At 49.0% G+C, this 13,485-nt stretch overlaps 3 protein-coding genes across 3 annotated transcripts in view; 1 reads left to right on the forward strand and 2 right to left on the reverse strand.

The window, feature by feature from the left end:
* Positions 1–504: 504 nt before the first annotated feature.
* sla2a (Src like adaptor 2a) lies at positions 505–2,708 on the reverse strand. Its single transcript, XM_068742738.1, has 7 exons — positions 2,556–2,708; positions 2,363–2,462; positions 2,188–2,274; positions 1,759–1,862; positions 1,428–1,580; positions 1,211–1,340; positions 505–1,024 (listed from the first exon to the last, which is right to left on the reverse strand). Exons 1-7 carry the CDS (start codon positions 2,623–2,625, stop codon positions 901–903), a joined length of 768 nt encoding a protein of 255 aa, XP_068598839.1. The 5' UTR covers positions 2,626–2,708; the 3' UTR covers positions 505–900.
* Positions 2,709–4,101: 1,393 nt separating this feature from the next.
* ndrg3a (ndrg family member 3a) lies at positions 4,102–11,765 on the reverse strand. Its single transcript, XM_068742717.1, has 14 exons — positions 11,640–11,765; positions 8,890–8,995; positions 8,523–8,643; positions 8,351–8,413; positions 8,207–8,267; positions 7,627–7,713; positions 7,349–7,405; positions 7,159–7,262; positions 6,988–7,053; positions 6,849–6,900; positions 6,730–6,777; positions 6,601–6,636; positions 6,460–6,511; positions 4,102–4,996 (listed from the first exon to the last, which is right to left on the reverse strand). The coding sequence occupies exons 1-14, from the start codon at positions 11,688–11,690 to the stop codon at positions 4,824–4,826; spliced, it is 1,077 nt and encodes a 358-aa protein (XP_068598818.1). The 5' UTR covers positions 11,691–11,765; the 3' UTR covers positions 4,102–4,823.
* Positions 11,766–12,234: 469 nt separating this feature from the next.
* The window catches only part of LOC137898139 (inter-alpha-trypsin inhibitor heavy chain H3-like), a 4,889-nt gene continuing 3,638 nt past the window's right edge, over positions 12,235–13,485 (forward strand). The window contains exons 1-2 of the mRNA XM_068742136.1: positions 12,235–12,272; positions 12,390–12,546. Of these exons, the coding sequence (XP_068598237.1) occupies positions 12,235–12,272; positions 12,390–12,546 (195 nt within the window). The remainder of the gene's footprint in view (positions 12,273–12,389; positions 12,547–13,485) is intronic.

The following is a 13,485-nucleotide window of genomic DNA, read 5'->3' on the forward strand; positions in this document are numbered from 1 at the left end:
TAGGGGACAGAAACGGAGATAGTCATCACGACTCTCTCCGGATCAACCCCCTCACCCCCTTTTTGTCCACCTACGTTGCACATATTAAGTGTCTTTGTAATTTATTGTAATTTATGTAATCTATTGCCATTCGTTGTCATTTTGCATCAGTGGTGTCATTTATTTTAGATTTATTGTTAGTTTGCATCGGTGGTGTAAAATCATTTTATTTTTCTAATGTTACTTTGCATCAATTGAGTTATTGAATATTGGTTTTATTTTTATTTGTATTGTTAATTGTCGATGATTTATGTACTAAGGACTTTCAACGGAAACAAGACCGCAAGGGCTTTTTTGAAATGCTCCTCTTAGACAGGATGTTTGACTGTATTTGTACTGTAATACATGCTACTGTGTGACTGTACTTGTCCTCCAACATTCTATCTAATAAATATATTCATCATCATCAGATAGTACACACACAGCATACACTTTACTCTTTATTACATCTTTAAAAAAGTGTTTTTGTGACATATTTGCATGATCACGTAGTTAATAAAATTTTATCGGATTACAATTATATCACCATGACAACAATCATATTACAATATAATTCTCAAATTGAATACGACATATTAAGTTATAAATTAAGAGGGGAAATAAGCCGCTTTGGAGTCCAAAGCGTCTTTGACATTTACTGTGTGGTTGACAGCTACACCACGGACCTCTTTGGACATGAAATTAGACGGTCTTCATGCTGGACATACAGTCACACAACTCCATACATTGTAGTGTCTCAGGCCTCCTGCTGCTCCTCCCGGGGCTGTTAGAGAAGACTCACTCCGGTCACGCAGATGGTGTCCAAAAATTCACACGAGACAGAACAGCATGTCTCTGAGTCAAATCTGCCACTGTCTTTTCTCAAACGTCCCAGCGGTCGCCGTCGTCCTCCGTCATTTGGAGGTAGGAGGTGATGGCTTCCCTCAGCCCCTCGCTCACCAGAGAGTTCCCTGACTGCGTTCTCTTCTTCCTGAAGATCATGGACCTAACAAAATAAAACAAACATTAAAATACTTTTTGGAGTGAACATAGTTGTGATATTTTTTATACTGACAATTTGGCAGAATTATTCAGGGTCTAGAAGCTTTTTTTTGGTTGAGTAGGGTAGATGAGAAATGTTACCCATCCATCCAACAACTCTTGCAGCAGTCGTTGCTAGAGATTGTCTCACCTGCTGATGTCCTTCCAGTTGACGGTAGGCGTCCTTACAGTGGTGGGTGAAGGCCTGCTCTCTGTGGCATTGTCCAAACCTCGGATGAAGCAGGGCCTGGTGAGCCGACTGCACAATCCATCCGCACACTCTAGAAACGGATGCAGCAGTTCAGCGGCCTTTCAGAGCTGGGTGACGTATTCGGACGAGACAAGAGGACGGCATCCTCAGGACAAACCCGAGTAGTGTTCCACCAGGCAGCGCAGGGATGGGAAGGTGAGTCCTCCAGATATGTAGACCCAGCCATTTTGGAGGCGTGAGACGCGGTAGTGCTTCACACAGTCCAGGTATGCTGAGTTGGTCCTCCATAGGACAGACAGGGACAAACAATCTGAGCACAAAGACCGAACCTTCAGCTCATTTGTCGCAGCAGCGATTCCTTACGCTCCCTTTGTCTATTGCAAATCAAGCCGATCCAGTGATCTGGATATTTTTAGCTCATCGCATTTACCAATGCATTTACTTTCATCATGCAAACTGCAATGAAAGAAATGGAAACAACTTCTGACCTCTGTTTGTCTCGGACTCTCGGATCAAGAAAGCTCCGTTCTGGTTGTCGGGCTGCATAAGAAGTTCCATCGCTCTGCACCTGCTAACACCGGTGAACAGCCACCTTGAACAGTCACAAGACAAGAGCGCGTCATCACGCATGCGGAAATGTGTTGAAGTTTAGAAGTTTCCATTGGAACGATGTCAGATTAGATTCCCCTTCTGGAGGAGGAGGGAAACTGCAGGAGGCAGAGTCTAATGTCAAGTCAGTGGAGAGAACAGGAGTGTTGTTCCAACGCTCCGCCGCCTCCGAGGAAACCTTTGACCTGCACAGTCTGCTCCTACCTGACAGGGAACCCCCCCCCCCCCGCCCTTCCCCTCCCCTTTATCTTCTTACAGACATGAAACAGACGTCTTCATACATGTGCAGGTGAAGGCGACTTACTTACCCGTGTTTGACCTTGGCGGTGTAGTTGGTGGGAACGCAGCCCTCTCGGCCCGTGGTCGTGGATCTCACCGACATAAAATCGCCGTCGCTGTTGGAGGGAAAATAGTGACGAATTGTAGCTGTCAAAAATGAAAACCAGGGTAAGGATTACACCCCCAGGGCGGTTCGTCACGCACTCTGACAGGATGGTGAGCATTTCCCCGATGCCCACGGTCAATTCTGTACGGCCGAAGGGCGGGTAGTCGCACAGGGACACGGTGACGCTGTCCTGCCGGTCTGCAGAGAGAAGGGGAGAGATGACTCTAACGAATGAAGTTGGGTGGGTTCTTTTTCTTCATTTTGTTTTGTAATCTCTGTAATCTCATCTACCCGGGACAGACTCAGGTGGATTTTCTAGGGTTGTCAGGTTGGATTGACCCCTGATGGGGCAAATCCCCATGTTCTTGGGGGGGCCTTGCTGAATCCCAGGACCTCTTACAGCTGGAGCAGAGGGTGAGAATAATTCAAACAGCCTTTTTATGAACAGTCGTTATCGGTCTTATTTTTTTTATTGTTTAACCCTTTTTTGTGTATAGAATTGCATCATTCTTTAAAAAAAAAAAAACTGTATTATAATATTTAGAGGAGAAATCATAAGACAGAGTTCTTCACTTCAGGTCCGCCACCAGTGAAAACAGCTTGAAGGTAGAATTTTGTAACCTGACAACAAAGCCTCGATGCTACAGGAAGGCGCCTCACCACAACGCAAAGCACTGATATCCTGCGTTTCATCCATGCGTCGCGTTTGTTTCTCAGTGACATGAAAAGAGTTTATTCTTAAAAGCTTCACAGTTTACGAATTTAAAGATTTAAATTCGTTTTAAATATTTGTGGAAAATATTGGACATTTTATATGACCAGGTGATAAGTTTAGTCCGACTGTAGAGTTAGGTCAAATCCATGTATAAATAACAGAAATCAAAAGGACCTTATACTCACCCGCTTCAGGTTCTTCTTCTAAACACTTTCTCTGGTGAACCCCTAATTCCCGTGATAAAGTTTTAATGTTTGCGTGTTGTCTGTGAACACACACACTAATGCCTGCTGCGTGTGTGAGCCGAGGTTCCCACTCAGGTTTGCAGATCAATCAGAGTGACTCCGGTCCCATGAACACTGCAGTGTTTTTGCAGCTGCTGAACGTTGGTGGGGGGGCTGGCCTGAAGAGAGGAGAATTCCTGCTTGTATAAGGCACCAAATGCAACTTCCTCTGACGTTCAGCACCTCGACATCCTGACTCAGAGCAGCGGCGTTGATGCCAAACACCGTCACGCATGACACGGAAGGTCACGTCATCTGCACGTAAGCAACATGTACACACAGAGGCATGTTAACGTGTGCTGGGTTGAGGTTTACTCTGGGAAAACTGCACATCATTCCATGTACTCCTCAGATACTTACAGAAAATATATTAAACATATACATAAATATCTATTTATTTGTGGTTTATTACTGTATTTTTGGAAGCTTGGATATTTTCTGAGTGACACACTACCCTCAAAATAAAATAAAAAATAAATATAATTAAAGCGTACGATTTGCATGTGATTAAATTATGCTGTGCAGGTATTATGATGCCCACCTGTGTGATTACAGGTTCATTGAGTTCTGCAATCAACTGAGGGAAACTAACAAAGGCGAACCCAGCGTGAGGAGAGAATCTGCAGTGGGCGATGCGATCAAATAAACTCTTTGTGTTTCAACCACTGGTATTGCTTCATTTCATTTTGCAGTGACCGTCGTGTTTGTTCCAAATATTAAACTGCGTCACCTCTCGTCAGTCTGAAGAAAAAAAACAAAGTGTGGTTGGAAACTACCTCGCCACAGTCACCAGACGCCAACGGAAGAGGAAGAGTACAAACGCTCACTGAAGTGAGATATTCAGTACTTTAATCTTTCATTAATTACAATCAATACATTTTGTTATCTTTGAGCATTTGATGGGAATGAGTTGATCAAACTCGTACCAGTCATGCTCTCATGTTGTAGCTTCATTCAGTAAATAAGCGAGTTGAATTAGCGGACCGTGAGAGAACCACCGGCCTCATACATCAGAATTCACTTGTTAAAACATCAAACAATCTACTCAACAGAGCGAAAACATCAATACAAAATCAGGAAGATGAGTTGAATGACACAAAGAATCCAAACCAAACGAATGACTGGTGCTCGGTAATATTCCACAAGCAGTGTCTACAGACTTTACACTTCTATTACCGCAGCTACGGTGGCCTCAGAGGTTCAGTTCATCAGCACATTGCAGCAAAACGCACATTAAAAGCGAGAAACTTTCAATCCAGTTTAAAACGACACAAAAGGGTTAGACATTAAAACAAAGACATTATGAAAAAAATAAATAAATACGAGAAGTGGTTGGGATTAGTGAGTGAACGTTTGTTACATTTGAAAACACAACAAATCTCAGCGTACCTATGGTATCTGGTAGGAATATGCCCGACGGTGTAATCAATATCTCTGAATATAATCTGTTAATATACTTATTATACTGTTTAATCCACGTAGCTCATTACAGATTCTCCTCTCTTGAGTTGCTGGATGAAAGAGAGGAAAGAGAGGGCGAGTAAGTGAGTAGGAGAGGATTTAGCAGGAGACCTCCATGGTCTGGGGTCCGGCCTGGTTGTCCAGGGTCCCGCCGGCGCTGCCCCCCAGCAGGCTGTTGAGGTTGTTGCGGCTGCGGCTGCTGTCCATGGAGGCGACGCTCGATGAGGAGGTGGTGCGCGAGCGAGCCAGACGAGTCATTCCTGCTGACGGGACTGCAGAGCAGAAAGGGCATTAATATTCCTGTCATGCTGCGCAGAGGCTCGGTGCAGAGTGGGAACATTCAGACACCCAGATGCAGCAACAACGACAACAACAAGGGCCTCTCCCCATGCAAGCACCGTTCAAACGGAAGGAATGAGGGACAGAAAATTGTCACATCTTGAAAAAGAAAACATAAACGCAGTAAAACAAGAGTGTAGCATATCCAAATCAACTGGACTGACAAGGTAGCCAACAACAGCAGGTCATGCAACAAAATAGGAGCGAACCCATGCTAACGGGATAAACCCAGGAGGGCGAGGAGCGCGTCAGCGTATGCAGAACGGCCTCACGCGGAGCTGCCGCTTCCTACCGAGATGAAACGGAGCGCGCCGGAGGATTTCTGCATACGCTGACATTTATCAGCTAAGGAGGCCGCTGGGTACAAAGCGTTCCAATCTGGCAGCTGGTCAAGAACCCGGTACCTGATTCGTTGCTGAGGTGACTGAGAAGAATGTAGGGAACTGCAAGCAGTGGTTAAAGAAGGGAAGAGGAAAAAGAAGAGAAAGGTGGGGCTTTTTTTTAAAGTCTGGAGGTTGTGAAGGAAGCAAAGTCGTTATCCTCTGCGGGCAAGACACCACGGAACACGGCGCGTTGTATTGGCGGTTCCTCGTCTGCGTTTCACACTGCGGCAACGTGATAACGAGGGAAAAGAGGCTTTCAGAAACGCACTGTGGCGCTAAGATTCGTCTCTTTTTCACATTTTCTCTGCATGAAAACAGTCCTTTTAATCTGTCCTAATCCTGAAGTGGCATTTACTCAACAGGGAGACTCGGGGGGCCTTTAGAGGAGCAACCATGAAGGTTACAATCTGAGCCTGCCTCCAACAGCGGCGGGGATTAAGAACAGGGGAGAGAGAAAGATAATTAACATCAGAGAAAAATACACACAAGGTCAAAGCAAACCCACACAAAGGACTCGCTTTGAGCATCTCTAGAAAACATCAAACCGTCGGGTACAGGAAAGGGGAAACTAAAATAAAGCTTCTGACACAAACGCCAAGCTGAACAGGGAACAAATGTCCGTTTCAGCGTATCTGGCGTGCCACGGTCATTTCAGACATGGCAGAAGCACTCGCACCTCACCTACTGAGGGTTGTGGCGACCGCACGCTGCAAAGAGTAAACAGGAAACGGCGTTAGCCCCCACCGAGCCGCTCACCCTCCCCGCGAACGGGTCGACAGAGTACGGCGCCGTTTCAGGGCCGAGCTCCTCAGAAACGTGAAAAATCCTTTTAACTCTCGTCATCACACTTACTTTAACATCGAGCGACCTTTAGCTCAGCCACGCCGTCCCAAAACAAAGGACAACGGCTTGAGGACATCCAGCGCAGAGTAACTTCAACCAGTGCTATTTTAGATTTAGGCATTATAACCACAAGCAGACGCGTTGGAGATGAACCAACATCATTTACTTACTGTAGCCCATTCCCTGAACAAAATACTTGAAGGCCTCTGCAAGCTTCCCGGGCTGTGAAAGGGTAAATAATGACAATTAAAAAGATCATTTATACAAGAATAAAGACGTGTGTGTTTGTGTTTTCGCAAACAAAAACTAACCTGCACAACTTGGGGCAAGCCTCCACAATCAGCCATCTAAGTTCAGACAATTATTAGTTTAGTCAATTAGTAAAATCAAATACTGGATTCATTCATGTTAACACAGTTTTAGTTTTTTTAAAGCTCCACCTTTAGCAGTGTGGTCTTGGTGGGATTTAACCTGGAATTGCACTCCACCTGAAAAATGAATGGGGAGTTAATAGTGAGCTGGGCTGCTCCGGGTGCTCAGACGATGAAGTCGGACTCACCACTGCCTCCACGGCCGGCGACGTGTCGCCAACCACCAGCAGCGCCGGGCAGCTAGAGGAGGAAAACAACGTTTAACGTTCTCAAACCTGCGCGCTCACAGATGGACGCTTATCGTGCCGCCTCGCTCCGGAAACCTACGTCAGGGTGTTGACCGTGTGCTCATTCAGACCCACAATTGGCCTCTCGATCTCCAGGTCCCGACGGCTGGCGAGGGGAGACAGATTGTGATGACTCGGCAGAGCCGGGACAACGTGATCCGACTGAAACGTGATGGCGACCGGGCAGAAATTCAAATGCGCTGGATCGTACTATTGGTAGGAGCCGCAGAAGAGGGCCAGGTTGTCCTGGTTGATGTCTTGGGCGACGTGGAGGCGGTAGGTCTGGATCAGCTCCTGGTTGTCCGTCAGCTCGTCCTGGCGAGGATTGAGAATGAGATTCAATTGTGGAAGATTTGCAAGCGGTAAAAAAAAAAGAAAATGTCGCAGCGGGAGAAACTCACGGTGCTGAAGTGGTGAGCCATGATGATATCCACCAGATTACTGGTCCATCCAGACAGCTGCAAAACAGCAGAGACAGAGCATCTCGTAACCGTGGAAACAAAATCATCAAACAATTAAAGCTCCTAAATGACAGAAGGTTCCGCTTCAGCACTGGGTTGTTGTGTTTGGGGAATATTAAATGTTTGAATAACAGAAAAGAACTTAAGGCACCACTTCCTGTTACGACCTACGTCTGTACAGAGTGTGGCGCAAAAAAAGCTGCAGCGGCGCCACTGACCTTTGAAGCTGCCCAGTCGATCCAGCCTTCGGCGCACGGGTCGACGTTGATCAGAACCAGCCCCTCGACCAGGGCGGGGTTATTCAGCTGCGAGAGAAAGAGCGCGTCATTGCCAGCTCGATGGTGAACCGCTAACGGCCCGACAGCAAAGCTTGTTTGTAAGAAGATGGAGGGAGGTTCTCCGGGGAAATCTAACACGGAGGACAAGCGGCAGATGTAAGGAAATCCAGCTGCTAGGAATCTATCGAGTCATTTCTACATGACTTCTAATCAGACTCTCTCGACACCAGCGCCTCGCCTTTTCACACAGACCGCCATCCCACCCGCGGCTCCTCCTGCTCAGCTGTACACGGACGGCGTTGATTTTAGCTACATTTAGAGTGAAAACAAGAGGTGGAGTGAATCACCAAGGTGATTCATCAACTGGGCTACGGGTAGGAGGAGCAGCCGGCCAGAGAATCCTGCCGCCCCTTTGCAGGCTTGACAGGAAGCTTCGGGGTGAAAAAGCTCCGGTTATTACAGGCGAGAGAGGTCTAGCCGTTTTTGGAGGAATGAAGGGGCGTGGCCCTGATGGACTCACAGCGAAGCGGGAGAGGATGTACGCTCCTGCTCCCACGCCGATGCCGATCACGCTGTTGACCCTGCAGAGAGAACGCGCCGGTGACAACGTGAAGAAACGTAGGAATAATCTGCGATGAGTCAACGGACAAGGGGAGTCACTCACTTGAGCCGAGTCATGACGGAGGGCAGCATTTCGGCCAACTCGTCCACGGTCGGGTAGCGATAACTGCAGGCGGGAGAAATTAGAGAAGATTTAGAGTTTGTTCAACAAATGTGTTCATGAGTAAATGAACCGCCAGCCGACCGCTGCACGGTAAATAAATGCCGACGCCCACCTGCTTGGAAAAGGAGGCGCGCCCTCCTGCTGGCCGGGGGCGTCCACGTGGACCACGGCGAAGTGCTGCGTGATCTCCAGCATGTCCTCGTAGTTGAACAGGGTGTTGAAGCACGACTTGTCTTCAAAAGACACAAACAAGAGGTGATGGGTTCGAACGCCGTCGCCGACCTGGGTGCCAGGTGGCGAAATGGTTTCATCGGGTTGGGAAGCGGGGGATTAATTTATACACCGGACCCAAGAAGTGGGCCTAAACCCCAAAGTGAACGGTCAGGAGGGAGAAAACGCCCCAAGCCAGAACCTCATGAACAATACAGTATCCTCGCTCCTCGCCAGCGCCACCGCTCGGTCCGTTTCGGATGACTCACGGTTGAGGCCGATGTCATGATAGGTGAGGATGACGGGTCTGTTGCCCTTGGGAACGCCCCTCATCGTCACGTGAAGAACGCCGTGGGGAGTCTCGATGTCATGCTCCTGCAGCGGGAGAAGAGAAACGAGTCAGCGGGCCACGCAGCGGCGCGGCGCTCGCATGTCGCACAGTTACGTTGGACGTCGTTAAAAAAAGAAATATCCGATCGTCCCGCCAAGACAAACTTCAGGTTCGGTCCGAGCTTGAATGGAGACACAATAACTTCATATTTGCACAAAATGTCTGGGATGTCATTCCTCAGATTAAAGATGCAAAGCATACGATCCCCCCCCCCCCCCCGTAGCCTTGGACAAACAAAGCGCTGAACGAGTTGTCTGGGAAACGGTCTTTTTATCGGAGTATGAAACTCTCCTGGCTTTCACGAGTGACTTTGCAAAATGGAACAGCCATTAAAGCTCAGCAGCTCCCGCCAGCGCCGCGCTCGTTTGAATAGCCGTCCGTATCGATTGTGGGGAAGCTGCGAGTCGATGCTTCATGGTCCTTATATTAGAACACACATTTTGACCTGGGGGTAGGGGTGGTGGGGGGGGGGGGTGTAATGTGGGCTGAAGTTAGTTTGACTAGAAGACGCTAGACGAGGGAAAACAACTGGGGGCCGTCGAACGACATCGGAAGTAAGAAGCGATTAAAAATACAGAAGTCGACAAAAACAGTTTGGGGACCCTCGGAGTTGCACCGTCAACCTGCTTCAAGTGCTTTCACCATTATGCACTATTATCCGATGCGCCGTGTGCTGGTGTATGCGCTACAGAGCGAGAGCGCAGGCCTCCTGGCCATTAATAATCCAGATCCGAGTTGGATGAGAGCAGGAGTGTGATTCCAGCTATAGCCGCTTCCTGTCCCGGGTCCCTATAGCAGGAGATGAGAGCATCCATTCTCAGGGATAAGGCTGCAGTTATTTCTACCTGCATTCCGAAGTAGACTCGATCGACGTCGTCAGCGCTGGAATGTGTGTGTGGGCGTCGGAGATTCGTTTATCACACGGAACCAGACGAGTATGAAAACAAAGGTCACTTTATCCTCCGGTCTCGTTCTGATAAATATACCTTCTGCTCGAGAAACGGAATAAATCTGGGACAGTCTCCTGCCGATAGGAAGCCCCGCCCTCGTTTTAGAGGCCTTCTCGCAGACAATGGAACGACCCACAAGCGCTGAGACATGGACAGGAAACGTCTGCCGAATGTCCATTTTTAGACAAGGACGGAGTCAAGGACAACCAGAGTGGAAAGAGAAACCAGGAAAACGGACTCGTCCGAACGCCTGCCTTCCGTTACACGCGGGTGCCGGATAAAGCCGGCGTGTGCACCCCCCCCACCCCCCACCGGCAAAAGCAAATTAAAACGGTGACATGACAGAGGGAAAAAGAGATAGATAGCGAGAGTCTGCAGGTAGAAGGGAGGAAATGGAGCGGAGCGACAGAATCAGAATGAAAGGGCGAGAGTCCTGCATGACTAAGAGGAAGCAGAAGGGGCACGGCGCTTAAATTCATCACGTCCTTCCAGCTACGTCCCTGCAAAACCACGGGGAGGGAATAATGAACCCGGGAGCGAGGCTGCAGGAAGGAGAGGAGCTTTTAGCCGTCACCGATTGAGGAGGAGTATTGATCCGTTTGTGGTGCCTCATTCCAGCCACTCGGACAAAAAGGTGCACAACAACATCCCATCATAGCAGACGTGTTGCTGGGGGGACCGAAATAGCAGCTCAGCCATTGTAGACCTTTAATAAAACCACGAGGACATTTGTGGAGGAAAGCAGGCTCCTGATCGGGAGGAGCTTCTGGTCCCAGCGTGAGGGAGGTGGAGGTGATAAAAAAAACAAGATGAAAACAGAGGACGATGTCATGCTGTTCCTCTTCCTGCAATCCCTCCCCTCCCTGCTTCCCCCACCCTCCCAGGAATGGCATCCATCGCCTCAGAGAAGAAACGGTCAGCATTTACGCCATTTACACGCCATTTACACGCCATTTACACGCACGCCCCTCCGTACATGCGTGTTCTCCGGCGTGACGATGCCACGCTGCTCTTTTGACACAAATCTCGCCTGCTTCCTCCATCGCATGTGTCCAATAGAAGCAGTGGACTGAAACGACGCCAGATCTCTGCGGGGGGGGGGGGGGGGGGGAGGCTACAGACGCTTTGATGGATTGTTGCAACAGTGTGTGTGTGTGTGGGGGTGAGTGACCTCGCTGCCCATTTCCAGTAATACAATCCATCAGTAACACACTATGCAGGGGGAACACACACACACACACACACACACACACACAAACACACACACACGGTGCTGCTGTGTGTTCCTCGTCTGCGTTCCCTCACCGACGATGGAAATTAACTTATTCAGATTCTGACGCACCCATTTAACGTTTTTTGCACTGCAGTGATGGACTTGCATGCAGGCACGTACTCCTCCTCCAGCTGTGCTACTGCGCACATGCATTTTTCATAACATCACATTAAAATGTGTTTGCAGGCTGTGCACACACACACACACACACACACACACAAGTGTCTGCCGTTTGCTGAAGGTGGTGACAAGCGAATCAGGAAAGAAACCCACACCAGTTTCTCTCCTCACAGCGCCAGCTGCTGTCACTGTTTTTGCGGTGATCACAAAACCCCTCTCAATATGAACCAGAACCACCCCCCCCCCCCCCCCCCACACACACACACACACACATTTGTCACTCACCACTCCATTCCCAGAGCATGCAATCTGGTCCAGGTCCAGAACAGCTGACATGTTCTTCCAATGCAGGAGAGGAGTTGTGCTATGCTACGAGCGAGGGTGTGCTGGTCAGCTTTGACGATCTCCAAAACAGGGGGGGGGGGCGGGGGGAGGGATGAAGGGTGAGGCAGCAAGAACAGCAGCTGCAAGGATAAGAGGACGAGAGGGAGGAGGAGAACCCAGCAGAGGGAGCGAGGAGGAGATGGGTAAATAAGCTGAATGAAAGCAGGAAGGGGGGGGGGGGGGTAATGAGATGCAGGGAGACCAAGAAAGGGGCAAGATGAGGAGAGAGAGAGGAGGAAAGAGCGAGCGGGAGGAGAGAGAGACCGCAGTTTGTGCTTAGCAGTCACAGCGCGTCCATGCATCCAGCCACCGGCGCTTCTAATTGGGCGGCGGAGGGTCAGGTGGGCAGAGGGAGAGGGCGGGGCTAGGAGCAGAGCAGAGAAAAAGGAGGAGTGACGGGACACAAAGGATGCAGAGGCAGTGCTGTAAGATGGGGGGGGCTGCCGATGTCACTGGTCAAGCACCAGAGGGCAGGAAGCAGACGTGAACGTTCGCGATGCTCTGCTTCGGCAACAATGGCCGCCAGTCGCGCAGGTTTCCTGTCCCCAGAGTCACTGAGGGAGACGATGGAGGCACCGTTAATGGCTTTAAATGGAGCTGCAGCATAAACAGCAGCCGTCGGGGGCTCGTATGCCGAATCGTGTTACCCAGAGAGCGAGCCGGCGTCTCCAACAAAGCAGCCGAGGCGCGTCTCAGCAGGGCCGGAGGAGTCATGCTCAATGAAGAGCAACCAGAGCGAGGCATTCAGAACAGTCCTTCAGCCACACTGAACAGGCTGATGGCGCCCCCTGCTGTTCAAAACGAGGCTGTGAGCTTTTAATAAGTTGTATCTGACTCGAATCCAACCGAAGCGTCTCGTCATCAACAGGACGTCAGGCCAAACGTGCATCTCCAACAAACCAGAAGAGTCCTGCCCTAAATTTGCACACATAAAATAAATAAGGTTAACAATTTCAAGCTGATTGTTGGATGTCGACTTAAATGCCACATCGGACCGTTTAATTTTACCACCAGCTGCCACTTTCATCACATGCTAGTTATGATTGTAGTTCTAAAAGGCCAAACGGCCACTCGTCTTTATTTTGCCAGGCTGATTCTGGATCAGTGACGTTGGCTGTCAACATGGAATGAGAAGTGGATTATCTGTGCTGTTTACCACCTCTCACTAAAACCTAAATATCACCATCATATTTGTGCGTCAGAAATCTCTCACAAATGTGGGTGCTTGTTCCCGACAGCAGGTGGCGCTGTGCCTCCATTTAAAGAGAGGCAGAGCAGCAAACTCCCAGTGAAACCAGTGTTGTGTAGCAAACCCATTTGTTTCTCTGTGGCGTTAACGACACGGTTGTCAAGGGAACAAGAAATGACATCGATACGAACGGTAGGCCCGCCAGGAGCCCGTTGCCCCTGGGGCATCTCTTCTGACACTTCCTGCTTAAAGCCCCAAACATTCAGAGGGATTGTGAGGTCGAGCTTTTTTAGTGTGTAAAATCTAATAAATCAAGAAAATCTCCATCAAGCAGGTTTTTGACCTTCTGGCCCACAAGGTCGTATAACTATACTTTAACACTTAGGATCTTGTCTAAACCGTTTCAATACATCCTCGAGTGAAGGCAGCATTTCGGTCTTGCCGTGTTTAGCCCAGTTAGCTAATACGCAATTATTCTTCCAGCCAAACCCGGGACCGGACTCTGCTGCCGACTAACTCTCTCCTGGTACCGACACAGATTTGCCGTGTTCTCCTGGC

The sequence above is a fragment of the Brachionichthys hirsutus genome, chromosome 8, assembly GCF_040956055.1.
Source record: "Brachionichthys hirsutus isolate HB-005 chromosome 8, CSIRO-AGI_Bhir_v1, whole genome shotgun sequence".
Lineage (NCBI taxonomy): Eukaryota > Metazoa > Chordata > Actinopteri > Lophiiformes > Brachionichthyidae > Brachionichthys > Brachionichthys hirsutus.

Excerpts from the sequence above, each read along its gene's own strand:
- sla2a (XM_068742738.1), bottom strand. The coding sequence starts at position 2,625 with ATGGGGATTTGCCCCATCAGGGGTCAATCCAACCTGACAACCCTAGAA. Across the intron at positions 1,581-1,758 it reads AGAGTCCGAGACAAACAGAG|ATTGTTTGTCCCTGTCTGTC; the intron begins GTCAGAAGTTGT and ends CTTTGTGCTCAG. Across the intron at positions 1,025-1,210 it reads AACTGGAAGGACATCAGCAG|GTCCATGATCTTCAGGAAGA; the intron begins GTGAGACAATCT and ends TTATTTTGTTAG.
- ndrg3a (XM_068742717.1), bottom strand. The coding sequence starts at position 11,690 with ATGTCAGCTGTTCTGGACCTGGACCAGATTGCATGCTCTGGGAATGGA. Across the intron at positions 7,714-8,206 it reads ACATCCTCTCCCGCTTCGCT|CTGAATAACCCCGCCCTGGT; the intron begins GTGAGTCCATCA and ends TTTCTCTCGCAG. Across the intron at positions 6,512-6,600 it reads GCTTGCCCCAAGTTGTGCAG|CCCGGGAAGCTTGCAGAGGC; the intron begins GTTAGTTTTTGT and ends ACCCTTTCACAG.